The sequence below is a fragment of the Sinohyriopsis cumingii genome, chromosome 7, assembly GCF_028554795.1.
Source record: "Sinohyriopsis cumingii isolate HCF-2022 chromosome 7, ASM2855479v2, whole genome shotgun sequence".
NCBI lineage: Eukaryota > Metazoa > Mollusca > Bivalvia > Unionida > Unionidae > Sinohyriopsis > Sinohyriopsis cumingii.
The window spans coordinates 134133055-134161053 of NC_142967.1; the positions used below are offsets into that span (position 1 = coordinate 134133055).

The following is a 27999-nucleotide window of genomic DNA, read 5'->3' on the forward strand; positions in this document are numbered from 1 at the left end:
GGTTCAACCCCAGCAGAGCCATAGCAAAGACTTATCAGCTGCCTCACTAGGCACTCAGCATTAAGAGGCTAGTGTTAGGACTGCTGTCAGGATAATGTGGCTGGGTGGGACATGATACTACATGTCTGCAGCATTATGCCCCAGTGCTAGACATCACTATAAACTGCCACACTGCAGACATTGTAGCAATATGACTGAAAATTGCTAGAGCAAAAATCCAAATCACACACACACACACACGAGTCTGATGAACCACCAAATAAGTGATCACAGCTCTCCAATACACAACAAAAAGTTTCTAAGATATAATTCAAATATAAAGACACAGTGACATGTTTTGTGTGCTAATATTACATATTTTCTAGAATATAAATGGAATTATCACATACACTAACTCATCAGTCCAAGTGCAATCAGCAAAGATGCTGATCTGCTGTTGATAATGCACTGACATATCAGGGTCTCTATTCTACTGACTAATCCTAACAAACTGCATAGACCGAGATCTGCTGGTGCATTATGCTGTTTGCAGTTGGACCCAAGTTACATGTGAGTATATACAGTATTAGTACCAATGAACAATCTGATTCTTTTAATGTAATCATAAAGCATGTACCCAACCATCAGCATACAACCAGATGTGCCATCACACAATGCACAGATCAAGGTCTACGATACTACTCACAATTTCAAACAAAACCATGGACCTTATCTGCTGTTTGCATCAAATCAAATCAGATCTGCCCAATTAGGGTCCATGGTGGGTGGAGACATATACAGCAAATTTAACCCAGTTTCTAGTTAGACTGTCATTTTAACAAGACTACTGAACAGATAGATAAAAGTATGAATAACCAGCAAAACACTATTGGAAGTGTTTATATCAGTGCTGTCCAACCCACGGCCCATGTGCCAATTTTAAATGGCCCGCCAGAGCTCGAGCAGCTATACAGTCATTGCTTTTCAGTTTTCTGCTGTGGCCCTTGGCTTCAAGAAAATATTTTTCAGTGCCCCATGGTGTTGAAAAGGTTGGACAGCACTGGTTTATATAAACTGAACTGTTAGATATTTTTTAAAATGTCAGCTACATAAGATGAGACTGTACATTGGAAAATGAATCCATACCTATCACAATTACATAATCATGGCCCTTGGAAAAACTTTCTTTAACAGCATTCTTCAGTTTGGCTCCAAGTCCCTCCCCCTTCTGGGGTTTAAAATTAATGTTCATTCCCTTTGTTCTCCTTTCAAGCCAATACAGAATGTCATCTCGGGTTCCTCCATTATATTGTACTGAGATGTCAAGATTACGGAATGATAATGATAGATCTTTCAGAGTTGACAATATGTGCTCTGTCTAACAAAGAAAAAAATATTAAAGGAAAAAAGAATGAAAACGCAAAAAGCTTTTTATGCATTAGATACTGGTAGACAAGTAAGCAATGTAAACTCAGAAATTAATTTTCCAACAATTAACAGTTATTTTTAAATTAATGAAATTTTTTTATAACCTTAATTAATGTATAGGAATCAATAATGTGAAACAAACTTCTAAATAAAATCACATCAATCACATCTGAAGTGGTGCATCAGTTTATGAGATAATGATCAGAACTGTACAATACACATACCTGCAGTATCACAATGTCACAAGAAATGCACAATATCCCACACACCTGAGCATGTTTATTAAATACAATTTTCAATAAATCTTTTTAAAATAAAGAGACCTTTAAATAGTTGATGTTGTGGGGTTTAACGCCAAATTTCAGCACAAGATAGGCTATACATGGCGGCCAGTATTAATGGGAGAGGAAGAACCCGGGAAAACCCCAGAGAGAACCACCAACCCATGAGAAGCAACTGGCAAGCTTTCTCACATACCCACATTGGCTGAATCCGAGACTCGAACCGCTGCAGACAGAGGTGAGATGGCAGTGATCGGTAACGAAGAGCGCTTTAGACCACAGGGCAACTCAAGGCCCCACCTTTAAAAAGTGAACAGTCCTGAATCATATAGAATCACACATCATGCTCATGGAAAATAATCATCAGCTGGTGCAGTTCTGAGATAAACAACTAACATTCCACAAATGACTATAGCAAGGTGAATCTACATATGCTTGCTAGTCCTTTGAACACTGTGGGGGGGGGGGCTAATAAAATAATTTGCACAGTTAAGTGCACAAAGTGGCACACTCCAATTCATTTGAAGTTAGGCAAATCAGAGATGCATTTTGAAGAAACAAGTTTTTATATTTTGTTGTCTTCAATAAAAATCCTGAGACAATCTTGTTTTAGAAATGCTTGACTTGCTCATGATCAGTGATTTTACACAATACATAAAATGCAAAACTTGGTTATTTCAGTAGCTGGAATGGTAAACATAATAGTAGTGTGGAAGTGCGATTCATTGTAAAGGCAAATTATAGATGTAATTCAGAGAGGGATATACCACCAGTGAAGCTGGAAAAATTGAATTTCAGAACTCCTGGTTGATAGAGATTGACATAGTGAAGTATAGCATTTTATACTATGTAAACACCATATTGACATTCAGGAGTTTATGACAGTCATCAACATAGTAACAGCACCCTGTACTGGGGCAGATGCAGAAACACTAATGATATGTCTTTTAAATGCTTCAAAGAAAATATATTTTATTTTCTTTCATTAAAATTTGAATTTCCAGTTATTTTTCAAGGATCATATTGTAGGTAACTTATTCTCAATAGTACAACATGGCTTATTTGATTGATGTGCACTAACCTGCCACCACCACCATCAAAACACACTTTTTGACTGAAAACAAAGCCCTACACCATCTAGAAACTTGGCAGGTATGGATACATCTAATTTTACTACCACACAAGAAAATGGAATCCATGACCATACCGAAATTTGAAAGTCCTTCAGGGAGTGCTGTATTTTACTGACATAAATAAAAGACTTGTATTTTGTAATGTATGTACTCTTTAGAATTTGTGTGACTGTTGTGGGTCAGCCAATCAATGCATTTTTATGTCGCTACTGTTGGCTGCTAGAAAATACATTTTTTAGCTAGTTTAGGTCAGCTAAACAATGAATTTTGTGGCTACTGTGATTCTGCTAGACAATGAAAATTTGAAGTGAAAAAGGGACCATACAATTCAACACTCCCTCTTTAACATACATGCATAATGAATAACTTTCTTATTCATCTTATCTACAGTAGATGAAATAAGCCTGTTTTCATGCATAGAGCTGTAAGCCATTTTAACCTATGATCAACATGTATATTGATATCCACAAATTTAAAGTGACTATATGTAGGTACAATTTCATAGCATTTTGCAGTGTATGAAATAGAGCACCTTGGTACCTACAACTATTAACTACCTTACTGCCTAAATCTGTTTGCTCCTGTATATTAACTGAAATCACTTACTGTGGTGTAGGCTCAAGTGAAACAAAATCATTTTGTTTTATTTTATTAATTTATTTATTTATTTCCAGTAATGCAGGTAAAAAGAACTGCATCAAATCAATAGTTTATTCGTTCAAGAATTTAATAATATATTAGAGCAACAAAGACATTACCCCCCATTTGAATATCAATGTCCACCTGCCTCTTGGGCTCAATACTTACATAATTAAATCCTTTTCTCACAATAGTTCAAAGAAAACATATATGATAATATGATTTTTAAATATTAGTGATATGTCCAAGAGATATCACAGAATAATAAGATCCAACTTAATTTTCCAATGCAATATGAAGAAGACAAGTGTTCTTGTGGTACACAACACAGCTGCCACCACAGTGCCCTCAAGCACTGCAACATGATGATACTGAGATCTTTTTATAACAAAAAGATCAGGCAGAGAATTACAAATGTCTTGGTTATAGACGTCTCTCTCAGGCTGTACTGCACATGTATATAAAACTACATTACAATGTTTCTAATAATTGTCAAAAGAATTGTGCAAATAAATTTCTCCATCATTGAGCCATGTACTGTTCATCTCAATAAGCTCTTTTACAACTAATTTAACAAAGTCATTCCACTCAGACCCTGGGAAGCAGGATTACAATTTACATACTATGATGTCGCTCATCATAGGTACGATTGGGGGGGGGGGGGGCGGGGGTCATAACTCTGTAATGGACTGAAATAATACCAGAACGTTCTTATTATTTGACAACATAATAAACAATATGCCATGCTTCACTTTGTTTTTTAATTACTCAACTCGACCATTTAATTCTCGGTTAGGGAGGGTGTCTGGAATGTTTTTTCTTTTGAAATTTCTAGCTTATAAAAAGCTTAATTTGATGACTGCGCCGATTTATAGTAAAAAAAATTACACATCCATTAAAAATGAACCTTACTTCAACACTGCCCTTCACAATTCCTCTTACTGATACAGAAGTAGCTGTAGCAGTAATTACTATGTCGATGTTACTGAAATACCAACCATATATGTTTGTGCAACTGATGCACCAACTGAGCCAAGTTCAGGTATCAATCTTGTTTTTGTCACTCCAAGAACGGGATAACGAGTAAAAAGGACGACTTCTCGCTTTCTTCTGTTTCTCTTTAGCCATGTTATACAACTAAATGACCCTATAACTAAAATACAACCAATAACTCCAAGATGATAAGTGTATTTGCTGAAAATTGTTCTAAAACTGGAGGATGTGTTCCCATGCTGAACATCCGACATCTTTAAATCATGTGACTTGATTGCGGTTGAGCAATCGGGATGTCTTCGGCAATTTCCATGTTATGGATGCAACCAACAAACATAAAAGTGAAATATTATTTGACTTGAATGTTAAATAGACGATATTGTTCCGAAAGTGCAGACTAGACTGCAATCGGCACATTGTTCGGCCATTTCCATCAGATCTGTCTGGGAATTTACTGGAAAGGTTAAAGACACAGGAGCTCGTATCGTCGTAGACCAGCAAGTTGTTCTCCAGACTCCACCTTTTTTTTTTTTTTTTTTTTTGACTGGCGGCCAGTCAAACAAAAAATAAAAAGGTGGAGAACAACTTGCTGGTCTAGTATCGTCGCTAGTCTGCTTCCCTGCTTCGGGAGCGAGACATTTCGACCCCAAGAAAATTCCCAAGACATTTTGACCCCAACTCGCACATTCATGAAAAAAAGATGTCAACAGTTAATTATAATTAAGGTAGCTTTTATTCAATTAATGAATGCACCCTAATGTGAATTAAAAGAAATCAAATTTACCACATACTGTAAATTTATATAACGGAGTCGATTTCTGGGGTAAAACAATAATTAGCACATTGATGTTTAGTTCCAGTTTAAATTCTCCCAATATTCATACAGCAACACATGCTTCTAATGTGTATAAAATTTCGAAGGATGACCCAGTTGTCTTCGGTATATTTGACTGATCTTGTTTATCCCGTTTATAGACCGTTTTACACTATCACATGACCCACACTCCTGACTTCGTAAGTGAAGTGCAACCCAGGGAGTATAATTAGACCAGCAAGTTGTTCTCCACCTTTTTTGCTGGTCTAGGAGTATAATATTCAGGGAAGTAGACTACGCCGAGTATAAACTCAAGCAAATTGAAAACGGCAGCATGAGGATTTTAAGTGCAGACAGATGAAGGGAAGAAAAAAGGAAATAAAATTAGGCAAAAGAGGCATTCGTTTTGTTGTATTCAAGGCTTTAAAAAAAATATTTACAGTGCGGTGATAATTTCTTAAAGTTTGATATTATTATGGATAATATTTCTGATTGCATAAGGAGGGCATCTACTCAGATGATTGAATGTTGCTCTTTCACCTCTTTGCATTAGCCCATCTTTTAACCATCATCCCACTTTCCTTCCATATTTTCTTTTTAATCTATCATTTTTTATATAACATTTTTTTAAAAAATTATCAGCGATACCTAGGTGCTGAACCAGACTACGTGTATACATCGCTGTGTCAGAAGAAAATGAACCAATATGGGTGCTAAACTTGCTTTATGGAGAATAAAAATTAATTGCACCTTGTGACAAGGACAGTCAGGATGAAAAATAAAATATTGGCTATCAGTGGGCGTACCATTTCCTTCAGTTTATCAGTTGGTTAGGAGTAGAGGGTGTGCGTGTGTGTAATGAGGGACGTACGAGAATTAACATTAGAACATGGGTATGCATGAATATGCTTGTATGGGGTTAATGGGAAATCCTATGTTAAAGTAGCCTACTTGGACTTACATGGAGATGCGACTTGAGGACAAAAGAGCTTATGAGGTCAAAAGTTATATGGGCACATGATAATGTTAAAAATTTATACCTACAATCCAACAGACACCTATATAATCCAACCCATTGCATATTCTATATTCTATCCAAACACATCCCACCCTACAATCCAGCACGGGGGCCCAGAGTGGTTTAAAGCATTCTCTGTTACGGATCACTGCCATCTCACCTCTGTCTGCGTGGGTTCGAGTCTCGGATTCGGCCAATGTGGGTATGTGAGAAAGCTTGCCAGTGGCTTCTCGTGTGTCGGTGGTTCTTTCCAAGTTCTTCCTCCACCATTAATACTGGCCGCAATGTATAGCCTATCGTGTGCTGAAAAATGCGTTAAACCCAACAACAACAACAACAATCCAGCAGCCCCCTTTTTTTTTGCTATCCCAACACAACACATATACAATCCAGCATTTGATTAATATCCAAACACACACCTCTGCCATCCAACAAAAAGGATAGGATATAAAAGAAGGGGGTGAAATAGACACACAAACATACCATCATAACTTTTAAGTGTTTGTAGACACACTACTATACCCTTACACAAACACACATACACACAGATGTGAGTAGGTTTAGACGGGGGTATACATTTTAGTTGTCAACAACAATAACATATACAAACACATTCATACACAAACTCATAAAACAATTTTTTTTTTGCAAATAAGATTAGTATCTCTCATTTCAGGATATATGGCTTGCTCTGAAAAGGGCCATTTATTTTCTGCTACTCTTCTCCCTTAGTGATTACATCCTCCTCGTCTGGCACCATAGGACACACATATCTGCCTTGAGTTTTATTTTTTATTATCATAAAAATAGTTAATCCAGTTCTTACGATAACTTTCTTTTCAACCAATTATTGTGATAAAAATTCTTTAACTACCATTTATGATAAATGTTCTTCACCACTACTTGTTATAGTAGTTCTCCTTCTTGACATCCCAATTTATTGACGGGACAACTCTCATATCGAAAGAGAGCATTCTGGCCTCCCTTAGGGAGGTGACACTCGCTGCAATACAAGATGGTTGCATCGCTGGGGTGCGAGAGGTTATCAGGCTTGAAACTGTTAGGAAAGGCAAAATGCACTAGTACATATACCATCACACACACACACACACACACATATATATATATATATATATATATATATATATATATATATATATATATATATATATATATATATATATTACACGTGAAGTTATACATTCAAGATTTATAAAATGTATTAAAGCCGTACCAATTGTTGTTATGCATATTTATTTTATATTTTGCTTGACCTTGTCCATAATTGAGGGTGTCTGTTTGGGCCTAACTGACTATTTCCTCTTTTTTAAAAAATCTGTTTACTTGGTTTTGAGCTCAGGATATTGGTTTTTCTTTGGATAATTATATTGTCTACGTAATTTTTAGCATGATGTTTACTTGAATTTAAGTTCAAGACATGGCCTTTTGTACCAATTTTGTATTTTATTGAGGTTAACTTGTTTACGAATTAGATGGGTAAATAGCCAACATCCTGGTCACCTTGTTTTATATTTTAAGGTTCTGATAATCAGAAGCATTCATTTCTATTTTAATGTCAGTCCCGTGTTAGAACTTCTACTATAATTTGGAATTTAATTCACAATATTGTATTTTTTCTTAAATTTTCATTTTATATATTTGAGAATAAAATTATTTGTTATTTTTACAAAACTTGTTGGTTTTCTTCTTTCTGTTACTTAGTTTAAGACCACAGAGTCGTAAAACTGTCATTCAAAGTACGATGCAAACAAATAAATATAGAATGACCAAAAGCTAGCCAAAATATGCTTAAAATTAGTAAGAATCCAACATTTTCAGTTAATACCAAACTCCTTTTGTAGATACATGCTTGACTTTAAATACAGAAGTAAAGTGTGTTGTAACTTTCAAAGAATTTTATTTCTGACAATTATTTTGAAAGTTACATTTGGTAACGAGATTGTTTTCAATAATAATCAGTATTACCATTTCAAATACACATAAATTCTGGTAAAAGTTTAAACAACCCATAAAACATTATATTTTGCCATTGATATTAAAGAATAAAAAGAGAACAGTATGTCTGCAGACAAAAATTACATACATTCTATCTATCTATCTATAAATACGTTGACACAGTCACACTTGACTATTAATCAACGGGTGGTACGTGGTCAAAGATAAAGTAAAGATGGAAGTGATAGGACAGTCAGAAGAGTAATGATAGGAAAGGCAGAAATAAGTAAAAGTGTGTCAGTGTACGTTTTCGTCCCTTCATACTCAGACCAATCCGGCTACCGTAATGGCAATGAGATATGGAACCTCAACTGGCATAGCCCTGAGAATCACTAGGTCTTACTTGTAGCTGACTAGTTTATTAGAATGTGATTTTGGAAAGCTCCTGCTTGTGAGATACCAAGTCAGGAGCTTCTGCAATTATTGATGGTAATTTGTTCCAAGTCCCTATTGTACATGGGAAGAAGCTGAACTTGAAACAATTTGATGATGCTGACTTTAATTGGAACTTTTTCCTGTGGTTTGCCCTAGTTTGGCTATATGCCAGGGTCAGGTATTTGTCTGCTGGTATGTCCACTAGGTTGTTCGCAATCTTGTACATCATGGTTAGCTGGGCCTTGGTTCACCTGGATTCGAGTGATTCCCACTGGAGATGGTTGAGCATTGCATTGACACTGCTAGTGTTACAATATTTATTTGTGGTAAACCTAGCCGCTCTCCTCTGAACCATCTTTATCTTATTTGTTAGATCTTTACTATGTGGGTTCCACACAGTTGAGCAATACTCAAGACCTGGTCGAACCAGAGTGAAATATGCCGCACTTTTTACTTCTTCATTGTTGATTTGGAGGTTGCGGCGCAGGAAACCAAGGTTACTGTTCCCTTTTTTCACTATCTTGTCTATGTGCCTTTTCCAAGAGAGGTCTCTAGACAATTCCACCCCGAGATATTTTGTTGCCTGCTCATTGGCTAACTTGTGCCCCTTAAGAGTATATTCGGACAAGATTGGTGATTTTTTCCTGTAAACTCTTAGGATGCTGCATTTTTCTGGATGGAACAACATACCCCAAGTTCTTTCCCAGAGGGCCAGTTGGTTCAGGTCTTCTTGAAGGATCTCACAGTCCTTGGAGACATTTATTTCCCGGTAGACTATACAGTCATCTGCAAAAAGTCTTGTGTTGGATTTGACGCTTGCAGGTAGATCATTGATGAACACCAGGAAGCGTATGGGACCCAAAACACTCCCCTGCACAAAGTCTTTATGCGCCGAGGCACTAGAAGAAAGATCTTCAAAATGTAATAAAATGTATATTTCTTAAGGAAAGACAGAACTCTAGAGATAGTTAGTAGGTGGCTTATTACCTTCAAATGGTGGTTATTGATGTATAGAAGATGATCGACCACGGTATTACAGTCCGTATCGAGCGAATATTAAACTATCAAATTAACGGCTGGAATAAATTTGAGATCTGAGCAGAGATATAGAATAAAACAACAAGAACCCCCGTCATTGTCGCTAGCCAAGGTTTAGATATGATAGCCCCATCTAGGCCCTGGCGTATTGAGCAGGTATTGCTGTAATTCGGGTTTGTGAATTTCATTGGATTCAGCGGCGAGCCACCTCATCCAATCAAAATTAATTTGTTCAATTCGAGAAATGGGGAGCACATGGCTTGAATGGACTGATAAACAAGCAATTTTCCAATGCCCTTCCGTGTTTGCACAAATACCTTTCACTCAAATAGACATGTAATGGCTTCCCTCTGGTATGCAGTCATACTTTTGATGTTAAACTTGCAAAATATCCTTTTCAGGTCAGTTGCCTCCACAGTATTCAACCGATGTACAGTGCATCACGCTATTGGTTAGTTGGCATTACCTACTAAGGGAAGCAACTCATGAGTTCCAATAGATGTCGCTAGGACAAAGCACTTTTAGATTTGTTCAATCCGCAAATGTGTAGATAGGGTTATCATATCGGAACCGTGGCTAGTGAAGATAGCGCCCCCATATACAGAACATAACAATTTAATTAATTTTTTTTTTAACTGTACAAGGCCAATTGTATGATACACCTCAACCAGAAAAATAAATGAACACAAATTCTATAAATGCAATTAGCAGCTCCGTTTACAGTGATACGGCAGATCATCATGAAATCGGGTGAGCGTTTCGAACTTTAATTGTCCGGCATGTCTGCGTAACCTGTAACTGGCTGCGGGTTACTCTCCAGATGCAACACAGTTTTCGGTTGTGTCGATTCATTCCCTCTGGCTTCTTGCTTCGTTGCTGCCTTGAGTGGCTTCTCTATCTGGGTCCAGCCGTTTACTTAGTCGTCCACTGTTATTCCAGTAATTTACTCTTATTCCAGTCGTGGAAGCTATTTCCTTCTGCTTTAAAGTTCGCTTCTCTTTTTTCCCTTTAGCAGAACCGCTAAATAAAGTATAAATAACATTCAGTCTCTAAAACATTATTAAATAAATAACTTAACGAGGCAATATCTAAAAATTTATAAATAACATAACATAGGAAGCACACACTAAACACCTCGACTAGTAATACCATAATAACCTTGAAAATCTCTCTTCATGCATGATTTGTACTAACAACCTCTATATAAAAAACAATTAAAAAAAAAACAAACAAAAAAACCCATTAAAAAACCCAGGCAAATGCAACAAGAAACCAGCGATGTGAAAAGCAACCAGGACCATTCCCGAGCTCTCCCTCCCACTAATGACAGCCAACCATTCAACTGTAAGGGACCTTTATGGACCCACAGATTGAGGCCAAACTATCAGGGTTCCTTGAACCCATAAAAGCCTGGGGGAGGTGGCATCATGCCCTTTCCCAGGAACAACTAACAGGCTGCGGTGCAGTCAGAAAAAAAAGTGGCACATGCACAATTGTGCACATGCCACTATAATTAAACTCAACAACAATGAAAAAGCAGAACCGGCCTTACACCCCTGGTTACGTGCCTCTCAGAGACTATAAACTACAGTCCCAACGCAAAAATGTTGAATGCCTGTCCTACTTACTAAGCCCTTACTAAAACACAAGACTTCGCTTAAGAAATGCACCTCAAAACCCTTAGCTTACCAACTCAGAATTCAGGTTTATCTAACCGACATTATTATGTTATGAGTTTATGTTCTTTAAATAAGTAACATGAAAGACTGAAATGCAACAAGAATTATAAAGTTAAACAATTTATTTCCCTAGTATACAAAATGAAAATTGAAAAAAAGAACTTAGGGTATTGCGAATTAAATCGGAAAATAATCCTTGAATTACAGACATAAGTCTTAAAAATTTAAAGTTCTGAATAAACTTTAATCGAAATCCAAACTAAGTACAACGCTGAAGTGTTGATGTCTCTTTGATGACATGTATAATGCTGATGTGCCAAACGTCTTTTTTTTTTTTTAGTTTTGTTTAAACACAGTAAGATAATTCCAGGTCTGAATTCACATAAATCCGAGTAAATGTTTCTGTCCAAGAATATTTTTTAAAAATAACGAGCACTCTGTATTTTCAGATAAAATCAAATTCCAGCCCAAATGATTACTGAACACAACAATAATACAAATTGATTCCGCCAGATCTCTAAACACGAATGAATATTTTTTTCCAGTAACAAGATTATATGGTCTTCTAAGTGATCTCAGGTCACAATTAACATTTTCTATATATATAAAAATTACCTAAGAAAAAAAGAACCTTCTAAAAAGTTCTTAATGTTTACCCAAAAATGTTATCTATAATTAACACCATGTGACTAAAACATATATATATATATATATATATATATATATATATATATATATATATATATATATATATATATATATCCTGGACAATGTCAGGTACACCAGGTAAATTGTAGGGAACCCCAAAAACCTAGACCCAGACCCAAATAAACATATTTACTTCTGTTAATAATGTCCCTGATAATAAACCCATCCATTAGAGAATATTTTAGCTATGAATTAGTTGTTAACATAATAAAATGAAAACAATAATTCAGGTCAAGTAGAAACTCAACTTGATTATGGACAAGGTTATGTCCAACATACAATGTTATAGTACAATAGCATATAATAAAATTGTTTTTAAAAAATTATAAAAATAAATAACAAACAATGAAAATTAAATAAACATAACAATTAACACATGCCCCTCCAGCGATTGGTAATGTTATATTTTCCCTCTTCATTAATATATCGATCTTTGCAAAATTACAACTTATTACAAATATTCCAACAACTACAAAAGCTGTTTTAAAAATAACAATCATCTTAAATAGGTTTAAAAGAATAAATGCAGACCCCAAATTACCATGGGAGGGAATATATATTTACTGGTTTGGTTTTATATTAAGGAATAGGATTGAAATTTATAAAAACAATTATCTTACAAAATTGCTCGAAAGCCCTAGGAAATTTAAAAGTATTAAAGATCTATTATTTAAATATAGAGATAGAAAAGAGCTATGGGAAATTGACGAGAAACTTACTTATACTTGGATAAGAGAAGAAATAACAGGAAAAATACCATGTAAAATAGAAAGAGAACATATGTATGTTAATTGGAAAAGAGCATGGGGGCACTGGTCGAAACTAGGCTCCCTAAAATTTCAAGGCCTCTGCTTCAAATACATGCATGATGCGTGGTTGACGGGAGAGGCGGCAGCGAGACGGCATATGGTCAGAGTACTGCCCAAATGTCCGCTGTGTAAAAAAGGCCCCTTTAATAAAAAACATACACTGCTGCAATGCACACAAACAATAGATAATAGAGAAAAAGTAATAACAGAAATACAAAAAACGATACATACAAACAACAAAATACACTATATCGAGATGGTATACTTTAACAAAAACACACTTTACAAAATAACAAACTTTATAGTTACAACAATGAAAGCATGCGGTCAAGTTATAATAATAGACAAAAAGTGATAAATTCCACCATAAGGGAAAGTACAGATAAGGACGTTATGGGGCTATGTCACATGGCGCTACGCGAAGTGAACAGGCCCATAAAAGAGTCTGGAAAAGGAACCCTTATGGCTTGGACTTTTATACAATATTACAGTTTTAAATATTACCCTTTCCTACCTTTCATTTTTCATTACTAACAATAGTACAGATCTATACTGTACAAACCACCCCGAAAGGGAAGACAATTTTCATATTGATTTATTCTGGCTATTTGGCATAAATTTTCAAATACAAGATAGACCTGTTCGAGATGGGAGACATACAAAAAAATAAAGAAAGTATAAACCCCACCTCGAGCACGGTTGAATCTTAATTTTATATGAGAGAGTGATAAATTTAATACACACATATAAACTAATAAGGTTTCAAATTTATACATGTAAAGAACACTCCTCGCAAAATTTCAAAATTAAATGAACACTCCCGGTGTAAACATAAACACGGGAGAAGATAAGACAACTGGGTTAGATTTGGCATACTTTGCTGTCCCAACATGGAAACAAAAATAGCACTCAAAACATTTTGCAAACATGGGACGTAGGTGACCCTAGCAAGGTCGACAAATTTACTAGGGAAGAGATTCCTAGAGGATAATAGAAATCATTCTCGGATGATCAACCCTATAAACCACTAGGGAAACTTAGAAATACCCCATTCCAAATTTCTAAACCAGAAGCTTTTATAAAAACGTTTTAAATACAACACAAACAACACACCTTTGGGGGTAACAGACGCACATAAACCTTTTATAAGCTTTGGCTAAGTTGGGGGTGGGGGTATCTGTCTGGTGCCCCCCCCCCCAAAAAAGTACAGAGCTAGTGCTTTATGTATTTTACTCAGACCACAGACATTAAATAAAATCTCTTGTGTCTTTAACTCGAAATCTACCTACCATGCAGTAATGATCCACACTGACCAGTTACGTGAGCATGTTATATATCGCATGAAAGAGATAATATCAACAAATGAATATTTTATATAATTTATTTTTTAAAAAAAACGGTGTAATTTAGACATCTTATATTTGTGTAAATAGTTAAGGATTTCAATATATGTGTATTTCTCAAATGCTTAGGCGATCGGGAGTATTGCTGATATAAGCGGCCCCGAAAACGTAAACAAGAGTGTTTGAAGTCATTTTGTTTACCATTATTGCATGAATTACTGTTTATATTAAATTGTATAAATTTGCAAGAAACATGGACTTGAAACAGCTATTTCTTAGTTGTAGATCTGGTGACTTGGCAAAAGTAAAGTAAGTTTCAAGGAAACTTCACTGGAACTAAAAGGTTGAACTTTGCTTCCTTAATAGTCCTAAAGACGTCAGGGCTGATATTTTTGTTAGGGTCGACCCAAGCTTCAGAAATATCAGGGTAGACGTCTTGCATTGCAGGTCTACTTTCTTCTCTTAATGTGTCTAACTGGTTCATTGTTATTACTATAATGTAAGACGCCACCCTGATAAATATAATGGAGTGGGCATCTTATTGTGGAATTCTGGTATTCTCACACCATCCCGTTTGCTTGTACCCTCTACCGATTTAAAAAAACAGAAAGCATCAAGGATGTAATATAAACTTTAATTCATTGATTTTATTAGTTCTAAACTGATTGTCTTCAGAGGGTCCAGAACACTTTCAGCGTGTAGGCGTTTCCACTCAAAAGGGAATATCTTCTTTATCAACGCGTTCTGTTGGCCGGTCTCGTTTTCAATCAAAAAACAGAGTTGATGTAGTTTACTGTCTTTGAAAATCTCAATGATTTCGTAAAATTTGGATTTACATCATTTTCAACAGATTCATACAAGAGTTCCTCCTATTTCTATGTTCAATTTGTTTTAGAAATATTATAACTAGACATTGCAAAAATTGGATGCAGATGACATAGGTCTTAATGAAATAGACTATTCTATAAACCAGAAAGGGATAGTATACTCATCACTAAATTCTTCTTTCATTGGATGGTCTTTCCAGCATTAGTCTAATGTTTCAAATGTTTTCACTTGATTGGTGCTACCAACATTTTCTGGTAAATGTTCCATATATCTGCTACTCGGTTGGTGAAATAATGTTTTGATATGCCAACATGGCAATGTTCCTTCTGAACTTTTAGTTTGTGTCCACAAGTAGTTGTATTTGGGTTAACATTATCAGCTTGACTGATGCTTTCTGATCATAAATTTGAGGCAAAGTCTTTAAAGTCTCTATCATATCTCTATGCATCCTGCTGTATTTTAGAGTTGGTAATTTCATAATCCATAGTTGCTCTTCATAAGTTTTATCCTTTAGATGTGTCAGTGCTAAATGCTTGTCAATGTTCATACCACTGTCTTCCATCTCTACTACTTCTAAATATCAAACAACTGTTGTACTTGCTGATAAATAATGAGGGTTGTCACATACCTTTTTGTTTGTTGCATAACTTAAGACATTTGCATTTCTCAGAATGGAAAAGTAGGAGCTGCTATGCATTCTAATCAAACAGATTGTCCAGTTCATGTAGGATTATATCCACATCATCTTGAGATTGAATGTCTCTAAATGTTTGTTTTGCCAGCAAATAACAATGCCTCAGAAGCAACACAAATTAGGCAAATCATTAATAAAGATTACAAAAAGTATTGGACCCAGTACTGATCTTTGTGGATACCATTAATAACATTTCTCCTTGTTGAGTAATTATCATTAATATAAACTCATTTTTTGTCACTAATCAAGTTTTGGATCCAGGTACAGGTTTGGTCCTTAATACAATATGACTTAAGTTTTACTAAGTTAATGTTTTTGAGAAACTTTATTGAAAGCCTTCATAAAATCTGCATAAATTGTACGCACAATTCTTGCTGAGTATTTTTTCCATCTTTCAATCAAGAACTCTCAATAGTCTCCCTACCACTGATGAAACCAGACAAACTTTGCCACTAAAAATGTTATGTTTAATCATATGTTCCACATATGTGTCATAATTGTATAAATTCTCAGTTTTATATGAATCCATTATCCAAGTGTTTAACAATTCCAGCCAGATTTAAATTTATTATGTATAGTACATTTCTTTTATATAAGTGACCTCAGATCTAGAGGTTGTGGTATATGTTAATGCATGTATCTGTCTATTCTCCCTTGGGCACTCATGAATACAATTATTCCCCTAGATTTTGATGGATTACCATGAAATTTTGATAAATATTATGGTCATCATCTGAAGATGATCATATCAGCAAGTCACTTGGAACAACTTGTTTAAGTACCAGTATATATGTATTAGTATATGTTTTGTAGCAGTTCCTCAGGTTTTGATGGAATATGATAAACTCAGTAAATAGTATGGTCATCACCTAGACATGTACATATCCAGAGATCACTATGCCTCTACAATTTTGTTTGAGTTGTTGGCCTTTTCAGCTTGTAGCATAAATTTAGTGTGTATGACAGTCGTATTAGGATAAATTATCTTGAGGTAAAAGAAAATGCCCTAAAAGAAAATCTCAGACCTTTCCCCCAAAAATGAACAGGTTGGTACTTTAGTGCAACAAGTCCCCACAATTTTTCATGGATTGTCATGAGATTTTGTAAATATTATAGCCATCACTTGAAGATGTACATATTGACAGATCACTTAGCTCCTGCAATATTTGTTACAGTTATTGCCCTTTTGTCCTATAGCTAAATACCATGATAACACAATGATAACACAATTAGTGCAACAAGTCTCACAGTTTTTGATGGATTGCCATGAAACTTGCTAAATATTATAGTCATCACTTGAAAATATGCATATTGACAAATCACTTTGCTTGTGCAAATTTTGTTAGTTATTGCTTTTTTCTTCTTGTAATTGAATCAAGGATACGACATAATTTCATTAATGCAGCTATTCCAGCAGTTTTGTCTTGCATTTGTTATGACTTGCTGTGAAGCTTTGTACACATCATGGTTGTCATCAGAAGATGCACATATTTACAAATATTTGTACTCTATTTGATTTGTTATCAAAATTATGGCTCTTTTTGACTCACTTCATGATGCATAGTATGAGGATTTAGCAATGCTGATCATAGACCAGAAGAGCTTATGGGATGATCCATTGTCTATTGACTATCCATCACCCAATAGCTTTCTGTTAGTAAAAGAGTAGTTATTACTACTCCTCTGAAACTACCTGTAGGATTGCCTTGAAACACACATTCATCTCATGGTCTAGTTGGTTCTAAATGAAAAGAATTAAGAGATAAGAGTAATATCAATCAATTGCAAGTACAAAATTAAAATCCAGACAGTACATAAATGTTCCTTCAGGTACATAGCAACAGACCTGGTTTAACTATGCCTTAGTTCAGTGGTTCTTAACCTTGACCTTGATATCTCCGTCAAAGATATTGTCAAGGCCACTGATTGGCATGCACAGTCAACCTTCTTAAGTTTTATCCATGAGACTTGACTCTACAACAACAAACTCTGGACCTAGGAGACTCAGTCACACAACTAGCTATAAGTCCCAGTTGACATCAGCACAACCTTTATAAGAGCAACTTGTGCAGCTTTCATTGGATTTGCCTGAAAATGTTATGCAATCCTTCAATCTGTGCGGCAGTGCTTGAAGTTTTCAGTAGTGTCAGGATGTACACAAATAGGGTTATTTCATTCTTTGCTGTCCTGGTATGGACCTTGCATGGAATGATACTGGGTCAGCATGGACTTTCAGGGTAAGGGGATTGTTTTGAGCCTGAACAAGCTTTCTGCAGTTGAGTAGGATAACCCAAGTTGAGAAAAATCTGAAAGTTCCATAATTTTAGCTTTATTTTAATTAAAGCTGCATCAAAGTTTTGGGGATTATGAGTTTAATCTGTTTGCTCAAAAAGTTTAAAGAATATGGGCCAGGTCTCCATGAAAATGGATGAGTTGTACAATGTTCTTTTTTAAAGACATTTGTCCATCAGGATTGAGACTGACTTTATGCAGTGTAATCATCATTGTGTTTAGTAGCACCAAGTCTACATTTGTGCATTTCAGCTCAAAAATGAAACTTAAAAGTTTTGATACTTTGGTTGAAAATAAACATTATACTTCAGCAGCCCTTGCAAATATGAAACACTCATTAAACAGAGTGAAAGATGTAAAAAAAAAAATAACAATGCACTATGTACATTTGCTAAAGGTTTATTTTATGTGTTTGCCAATCAACATTTCACTGTATTAAATATTGTAAACCTTAATTTACTGTTAAATGTGCTTTTTTTCTATTACAGGTATCTGGTTGAACAAAAGGAAGTGGAGCTTAATGTCAGAGATGCATGGGATAGTACACCTTTGTAAGTTGTAGATATGTCAGAATAATTATGGCTGTCATTTACAAGTCTTCTATGCATCTTTTGGTAATATCATGCTTTCCCTAACCCTGTATAATATGGTCAGAAAATCTGAGCCACATGATTGCATAAACATGATTTTAATTTTAATTTACATTTTGTAACCCATGCAGCTCTTTAAAATAGTTACCGAATCAGCTGAGTCTGATTTCAAAACTTTGTTAAAAGAGGGTTGTGATGGCTTGAGGATATTTCCCATTTTCAATTATTATTAGTTTAAGGTTCTTTGATGGCAGTCCACGTTTGGTTCAGAATGTCACATTTTGCTAATGTGGCTTCACACAAACTGGTGGAAAAATGGAGACAAGTTTTTAAACTTATCAAATACTTACATTAATGGGAAAAAGAAAATGAATTTATATGTTAGCGTTTGACAGGTTTATAAGTCATTTATGGGCAGCCGTCGCTGCCAAAATTACATTAATCAAATGATCTAGTATGAAATCAAATGATTTAACCTTGCAAATGAAATGATCAATCCAGATTCCAAATGATGTGGTGTCATATGAAATGATTTAACGAACAAAACCGAATGATGCCTTTAGATTTCAAATGACTTGGTATTAAATGAAATGATGTAGAGTGAAATGAAATGATTTAACCCATCAAACGGAATGATGAATTCAGATTCCAAATGATGTTGTGTGATATGAAATGATGTAGCATTAAATGAAATGATTGAACCCCAAAAATGAAATAATGAATTCAGATTTCAAATGATGTGGCGTTAAATGCAATGATCTGGTATTAAATAAAATGATTTAAAGAACAAAACGGAATGATTATATCTGCTTCCAAATGACGTGCTATTAAATAAAATGAGGTAGTCTAAAATGAAATGATTTAACTCAACAAATGAAATCATGATTTTAAATTCCAAATGATCTGGTATTAAATAAAATGATTTAAAGGACAAAACAGATTCATGAAATCAGCTTCCAAATGACGTAGTATTAAATGAAATTATGTAGTCTAGAATTAAATGATTTAACCCAAAAAATGAAATGATGTATTCAGATTTCACACGATCTGGCATTAGTTGAAATGGTCTGAAGAACAGAATGGAATGATCAGCTCATATTCCAAATGATGTGGTATTAAATGAAATGTATGGAATGTAAACGGTCTGATCAAAGTGTAAATCAACTAGCGTAAATCCAAACAAACACCGGGGGGCGCTGTTATCTATGGCGTATGATGTCAGCGCGCCGAAACATAATCGACGGGCGTATTTACAGCATTCGGCTGAGATTTTTGCAGACAACAGTTGGACAGCAAAGCAAAGGTGTTTCTTTTCATATTTTATAAACAAAAACCATATTTTCCAATCAGCATAAAGTGATTTTATCCACATTAATGAATGTGCATGTATTTTTTTCTTCAAGTTCTGCCCTGTACTGCGCGAGTTTCTTAGGTTTCAACAAAGCGAGATCTATCAACTAAAGAGATTAAATCTTGATTTTATTTGATCAATATTAATTACTATGTTTAATGACCTTACACACTAAGCCAAAAATGTGTTTCCCGTCACTTTTGGTATATTTTACATTACCGGCCCTACTTGCATACGCATTATTCGTCCAAGGTCTGTATGTTATCAATTCTTCTTTTTCCACCATTGAATCCAGTTTGCAGCGACATATTAGTGGGTTTTTTTCTTTCTTCTTTTATATTTCCTCTTTGATATCGAATATAATTTTTCTTAGAATCCCTTATTCACGACTCTTAACGTACTTCAAACACCCCACTCTCCTTTCCAAACGTATTGAAAATTTGGGGGTGGAGGGACTTAGTCATATATTTTGAAAGAATAATACGTGAACAATAAACAGTTACCTCCTTTGGAGTGTTTTATGGCAAAGAAGAAGCACAGATCATGTTTGAATAAACCCCAAATTTAGCAAATGATGTATGAAAATAACAAGGAAAGGCCATGGATTCTATCAGAATTTTATTTTAAAAAAACAACAGCATCAGCGATTTGTAAGTGATACCACATAGCCCTTAGGGTAAAGACGTGTTCTCTCTCTCTCTCTCTCTCTCTCTCTCTCTGCCATAGAACGGTCAAAGCTTGTACTTTCTGCTTTCTGCTGACTGCTGGACCCATGCTAGATTTTACCTGATATTCATCGATTTAAGTAGTGGCTATTTTGGTATTTATTTGTACCTAGCTCACTTGCCTGTTTCAACATAAAAAAAATTCTCAAAAAGTAAACAAACAAAAATAAAAATGATAGGATGAGCAAACTTTTTTAAAAAAGTTTGAATTTAAAAATACAAAAAAGGTGTTTAAAATATTGTGACCTCTTGTTAGACAGCTTGACACAAAGAAAGATAAATGTGGGTATCAATATAAAAAGGCAATACATTTTCAAGATAAAAATTAAAAAAGTAAAATTGGGATGAGCGAATTTGAAAGAAATTTTGAACATAAAAATGCAAAAAAAGGTATTTACTAAAGAATTGGGATGCCGCCGCGAGTTTCGAACTCTTGTTTTACAGAAGCGAAGCATATTTTAACACTTTTCTACTTTGATGTCATTGGCAGTGCCAACAAGAACAAAATATCAATGATAATAATAACAATAATAATAATAACAATAATAATAATAATAATTATATGTCATGTCAAAAGTAATAAATTGTCATTGCCACAAGAGCAATGTTTGTTTTAAAGTATAAATACATTCTAACTTTGCATGCAAGCAGTGGCATACTAAAGGTAAATGGCGTCGGGACGACGATGATAGCCTTAGGGTTTTTTTGCGCCACAACACCTCTGGCACCCATCCATGGTTTTGGTGCCCCAGTGCCACTAGCGCCCGGAGCAAACACTCCGTCCGTACCCCCACCCTCCTTTACAACACTAGTGCATGCAAGTTTATATTATATACTTCCTTCTCCTGACATCATATTCCTAAAATCAAGGTTTCTTAATCGTATGCTTCCAAATATAAGTCAAGCCCAATAGCTCAGTGGAGCACCACTCCCCCAAAGGTTTGATCTCCTTGTCATGCCACTTAATATCAGATAAAATGAATAAGCGATATTAGTTTATTACTAAAATAGTCCATTTTAGTCAGAAGAGATTCAAACTTAGAACTAAAGTAGGACATTATCATCCTTGTGTATTCCGAGATGAGAAAACATAAGGTAGCTAGGGTAAATCACACTTAGCTGATGATGTGATAATCTGTGGAAGTGAGAAAAAATAATTTATACGTTTGTGTAATTGTGTCATTTACACACATATAAAACCAATTCCACAAAAGCACTGTACCTCATCATGAAATATTTAAGTCCAATTTTCATTGGTTCTCAAAAGTGTTTTAGCAGAAGAGTTTTTTTTTAGATGATCACAAATACATACAATCGGGTTAAAAATAATGTTCAAGCAAAAAATAAGCAACCTCCAGCATCATCATTACCATTAGCATCACTATCATCATTGTTGTCATCACCATACCATTATATCAGTTTAGATAATTCATTTTCTTCTTGTTCTTGCTTTTCTTCTTCTTCTTATAATACTAATAGGAAGAGGAATAAATAGATTTATTTATTTATTTATTTATTTATTTATTTATTTATTTATTTATTGTCATGGTAGTTTATAACTTTTCAGACCTGACTAATTTTAAGATCAACCAATAGCAGCGTTGTCTCCAAAATTGTATAATCCTGTCAGTTTTACAGGCTTCCACATATCAAGAAACTCAGTGTATATGTTGCTTTATTTCTTATATATTGGTCACTATAAAGGAGGATGTACTTTAGGCATGACATTGTTTTTTGGCTATATTTTAAATGTATTACCAGTAAACAGTAATAATATATAGCTATATGTACATTAGAAGTAACACTGAAGAAACTATGGCCATTAAAATATTAAAATATTAAATTAAAATAAATAATTTAAAATAAAAATAAAAATTAAATTAAATTAAAGTTTTTGAAATGATATTAACATGGAAGTTTATAAACGTTTATGATTAAAATTTACACGAACCTTGTGCATGCAACATTCGTGCAACAAGTTTTATCAATTTGCATAATAATTAAATAGTTATTCTTTTGTAGTTTCTATTTCTGCCCACATTTTATCTTTTTCATAAGCCAAACTTTTAGTCTTTTATCTTCCAATATATATATATATATATATATATATATATATATATATATATATATATAACCTAGTACCAAAATAATAACTTTGTATTTTATAAGAATATCTAGCTTGAATGAATTATTAATGTCAGGTAGTTTCATAATTCCATTCCAGTTTCCATCTGCATATTATTTCTGGTGCGTCTACATTTTTAATAAAAATGAAGATGGAACCTTCATGGTAATATATGGTTTTGTAAAGTTCCTTGAAAAATTGTGAAAACAAAATATTGTACAAGAATCATAGAGACATGACACTGGGATAATTCAGAAAGAAGAAAAGAAATTGATTCCATTGCTATCTTTCTTTCGATATATGTTTCAACACTACAAGGACTTCTATATTGGTAAAGTGGTATGTGATGAGCCCTTAGAAAGACAAACTGTCCACATCTTCAAAAAGATCACGCAAATCAACATGGAACGTGTATCAACAATTAGCATCTCTTGCTACTTTAAGTTTGGGTCTATATGAAGTGTTACAACTATATGGTGTTAAACTAAGTAACAGAAACAAGCGAAACCGTAAAGTTTAAGAAAAGCTAACTTTGTGCACAGTCAACAGATTTATTATGTCAAGTAAATTTTTCTTCTTCTTCTTCTTCTTCTTCTTCTTCTTATTATTATTATTATTATTGCTGAACATGATATTTGTGTTGCTGGTGTCTTTAATTTATTCTCTTGATATTTATTTTATTGTGGTGCTGTACACACCCTCAAGCACTTCTCCGCATTTTTCTGACATGACTGGAGACGCCATCCAGTTATTGGTCTAAGTGGTGCTAAATACTGATGGTGATTGTAATGTTTTGTTATTGAAGAATAACACCAGTAGGGATCTATAACTTTTCTCATAGATTTTATTCCATAAAATATGTATATATGTCAGCAGTATCACATGTGCAGGCGCGCACTGAGAAAATATATTATGAAAAGAAGAGCGATAGATGCATTCCAATCAATGTGTAAGGTATGTACAGCAAGTATGACTTAGAACGCGATGAGAATAATGATAGCGTATGACATGAAATTAATGTTACGTATAAATATGAGTGACAACATCATAGGTGGAAATTTTACTAAAAGAAATTTGTTCAAAGTATGAAGACTTAGTTTCTAATGATTCGACGCCAAACTATATAAAAGATATGTTTAGTAAAAGGACAAATAATGTCAATACAGTTTCTGGTCTATCGATACATCGCTCTATGCAAAATTATAACTTTCTTCTTTCCAAGCCCGAAATGGAATTGCATAAAATTAGTTTGGGTCCAATCATTTGGAACTGTCTACCTATAGATTTTAAAGAAGAACCATCAGAGCATTCCTTTCGTCACAGGCATTTGAAATGGATACAATCTAAATAATGTCTATAACCGGTTATGGTCAGTTCCCCCCCCCCATGTGTGTGTGTGTGTGTGTGTGTGTGTGTGAATGAAAAAGCTTTCATATAAAAAGTGGCGGGCAACAAATTGTTGGTTTAGTGCGTATGCTACATTAGTTCGTTAAACATGGTACAGTCAAACCCACTTATCTCGACCTCGGTTATCTCGACAACCCGCTTATGTCGAGCGTTTTGGTCCGGTCCCGAAAAAATTCTTCTTTGTTATGCTATTTTTTACCCGCTTATCTCGACCTCTGTTAAGTCGATAACCCGGTTATGTCGGGCATAAGTTTCGGTCCGAAGTAACGTGGACCCGCTTAATTCGACGAAATGCAACTTTTTAACGTCAATCTCACAGAAATTGTACAAGAAATAGTCAGCAAAAGCGATCGATTTGTAGGAAATATGAAGTAATATCAGTCTGCTTTTGTTTACTCCGGTGCTGATCTGTAACGAACGATTCAAAAGCACTTACGTTTTCATACATATGCTCGGCACCGTCGACACTTGCCACAAACAATTTCATTTTTTTAATGCTTTCAGCCATTTCACTGTAGCTTGAGATAGTGATAGGCTGATCATCATCATCATCATCATCATCTTGCTTGCATGATTGTATCTGCTTCGTTGTCACCGATTGGATTATTTCCTCATCAGTAAGTTCACCATAGGCATTGGCATCATCATCCACGTGAACATAATTAGAAAATTCATCCCGAGCAATGCCTATGGAGTCCGCAATCTCATCAGCCATCGCTTCAAGACCTATTTCTGATTGAGGCTCTTTAATTTCTTGTGCAATTAAACACTGCTGGTGAAATTCTTCATCAGAAATTTCCGGAAAAATACAATGGAACCAGCAGTTTTGAATGGTTTTCGGCGATACACTGTTCCAAGCTGCACGGGCATACATGATGGCGTCTAGCAGAGTTGGTTTATAGGATCGCTTTTCCTCATTTGCACTCACAGTCAATGTACATGTACATGTACATGTATTTTCAAAAACATTTATTGATCTTTATCTGCGAGATACTGTCATATATTAACCTGGATATAATACAATCTTGGTTATTTTGCACCTAACACCGCGTTATGCGTGAATGGCGGGTGCCTGAAAGCAATCGGTGGATGTTTCTCTCTCACTCTCTCGTTTGTGATTTTCTTTGATCCATTTTTCAATCTGATAACATATTCAAACCTCTGAGTACAACCAAACATGATTTGTTTTTCAATATTCACATCAATTATAAAAATGCGTCGTGTGTTATCTGACATAAGTGATGCACACTACAGTAATGGATGCATACGCTACATGTGATATATGGAGTTCATAGATATATTTTTTCTTTAATAAATTACTTATGATGATAAAAAAGGAATAAATGATAACAACACCAGGTTAGTTCATTTCATTTTATTATCAATTAAGCGTTTTGTTTATTTTATTGTAACATGCAGTGGGAGGGGATTCCAGTAAACACCAGCAAGAGACAGGAGTAATGCTCAAGGACATTTTTAAAATTACCAGTTTTTATGAACCCGGATATCTCGGGACCCGGTTATGTCGACGATTTTTTTACACCCCCGACGTAATCAAGATAACCGGGTTTGACTGTAATTACTATTGATCAAATAAGATGATGATAATTCTAGCTAAGATGAAGCATTGAAAATTCGTGCAGTACAAGGCAGATTCTAAAATAAAATACACAGATATTCATTAATGTGGATATTCAATTTATCCTGATTGGAAAACATAGTTCTTGTTTACATCAAATGAGAAGAAACACTAATCTTAGCTGTTAAATGTCGTCTGCTAAAATCTCAGACGAATTCTGTAAATATGCCTGTCGATTGTAAGTCTGGCTAATGGCGCCCCCCCCCCCCCCCGTGTTTGTTTGGATTTACGCTAGTTGATGTACACTTTGATCAGACCGTTTACATTCCATACATTTCATTTAATACCACATCATTTGGAATATGAGCTGATCATTCCATTCTGTTCTTCAGACCATTTCAACTAATGCCAGATCATTTGGAATCTGAATACATCATTTCATATTTTGGGTTAAATCATTTAATTCTAGACTACATAATTTCGTTTAATACTATGTCATTTGGAAGCAGATTTCATCAATCCGTTTTGTTCTTTAAATCATTTAATTTAATATCACATCATTTGGAATCTGAATTCATCATTTTATTTGTTGAGTTAAATCATTTCATTTCATACTACGTAATTTCATTTAATAATATGTCATTTGGAAGCAGATTTCATCAATCCGTTTTGTTCTTTAAATCATTTTATTTAATACCAGATCATTTGGAATTTAAAATCATGATTTCATTTGTTGAGTTAAATCATTTCATTTTAGACTACATCATTTTATTTAATAGCACATCATTTGGAAGCAGATATAATCATTCCGTTTTGTTCTTTAAATCATTTTATTTAATGCCAGATCATTTCATTTAACGCCACATCATTTGAAATCTGAATTCATTATTTCATTTTTGGGGTTCAATCATTTCATTTCATGCTACATCATTTCATATCACACAACATCATTTGGAATCTGAATTCATCATTCCGTTTGATGGGTTAAATCATTTCATTTCACTCTACATCATTTCATTTAATACCAAGTCATTTGAAATCTAAATGCATCATTCGGTTTTGTTCGTTAAATCATTTCATATGACACCACATCATTTGGAATCTGGATTGATCATTTCATTTGCTAGGTTAAATCATTTGATTTCATACTAGATCATTTGATTAATGTAATTTTGGCGGCGACGGCTGCCCATAGTCATTGAATTTTAAAAAGAAATGAGCTACAGTAACTGGTTTCTGAAATAAATCAGCCTGTGTTCATTTTTAATCTAGTTCTAACATAGGTTGAGGAAAGCGCTGCAAGACTGCTATTTATTCAGAACAAATCAATATTTGCATCACTTTCATTCTGTTGCAGATGGCAGTCACATTATGGAGTAATCCAAGTGGGAATCTGCCCAGGATTTCAATAATAATGTAAAATTCCACTTGTGAAAATAATGTAAAGATGCTGAACAGAGTTGATATTGATGCAGCTGTTTGGGTGTGCCTTAACGACACCTGGTACAGTACTAATGTGAACCAGTCTATTAATAGGTGAAGATAACATTGAGCATATATAGGTTTATATATTGAAAGTAAGATTTTAAGAAAATTAATCTTTAGAGAGCTTTTCCTAGTTGTAACTGAAAAAGCCCCAGACAGATACATTGTTTTACTGATAGAATTTTAATCCCTTTACAGACTTAAGTTTGAAAGACTGAATACTGAAATCAGCACCTGAATCTTTGGTGCTGTATTGAAATCACATCATCAGACGCATGTAGATCCATAAGATGCCACAGCTCATATGGTTTTCTTTACACAGAAGCTGTCATTAAGGAGGTGTCTATAATGATAAGTATAAGCTTGATCATGAGTACTCAGAAACTTTAAGTTATTGAACTTTTAATATCAGCTGCCATTACAACAGCCCAGAGCGCCATCTCATGCTGGTTATTGGATAAACACCACCATCTTTATTATAGAAATTACAGCCATACATGAATCTTTGAACTACATCAAAACCCCTAGTGGTTAGAGCAGCCACCTTGGAAGCAGGAGGTCATGGGTTCAATCCCTTGCCAAGTCACACCAAAGACTTAGGATTATGTGACTGGGTGGGACATGATGCTACTTGTCTGCAGCATGATGCCCCAGTGCTAGACATCACTAT

General features: G+C 34.6%; 2 protein-coding genes and 1 pseudogene across 4 annotated transcripts in view; 1 reads left to right on the plus strand and 2 right to left on the minus strand.

Moving 5' to 3' along the window:
- Positions 1 to 10639, minus strand: part of LOC149796168 (uncharacterized) — a 38469-nt gene extending 27830 nt beyond the window's left edge. The window contains exons 1-2 of one of the 3 annotated variants that reach the window (XM_089966109.1): positions 10507 to 10639; positions 1126 to 1357 (exon numbers count right to left, since the gene is read on the minus strand). In XM_089966109.1, the coding sequence (XP_089822235.1) occupies positions 1126 to 1357; positions 10507 to 10566 (292 nt within the window). In that variant the 5' untranslated portion in view covers positions 10567 to 10639. Of the gene's footprint in view, positions 1 to 1125; positions 1358 to 4458; positions 4902 to 10506 lie in introns of those variants that run through there. The other 2 variants (XM_089966107.1, XM_089966108.1) reach the window with 2 other exon arrangements.
- LOC149796169 (uncharacterized) lies at positions 8207 to 10513 on the minus strand (annotated as a pseudogene).
- Positions 10640 to 14420: 3781 nt separating the features above from the next.
- LOC149796170 (ankyrin repeat and BTB/POZ domain-containing protein 1-like) overlaps positions 14421 to 27999 on the plus strand; it is an 84836-nt gene continuing 71257 nt past the window's right edge. Inside the window, exons 1-2 of the mRNA XM_089966110.1 lie at positions 14421 to 14562; positions 18556 to 18618. Coding sequence (XP_089822236.1) covers positions 14507 to 14562; positions 18556 to 18618 — 119 coding nt within the window. The 5' untranslated portion in view covers positions 14421 to 14506. The remainder of the gene's footprint in view (positions 14563 to 18555; positions 18619 to 27999) is intronic.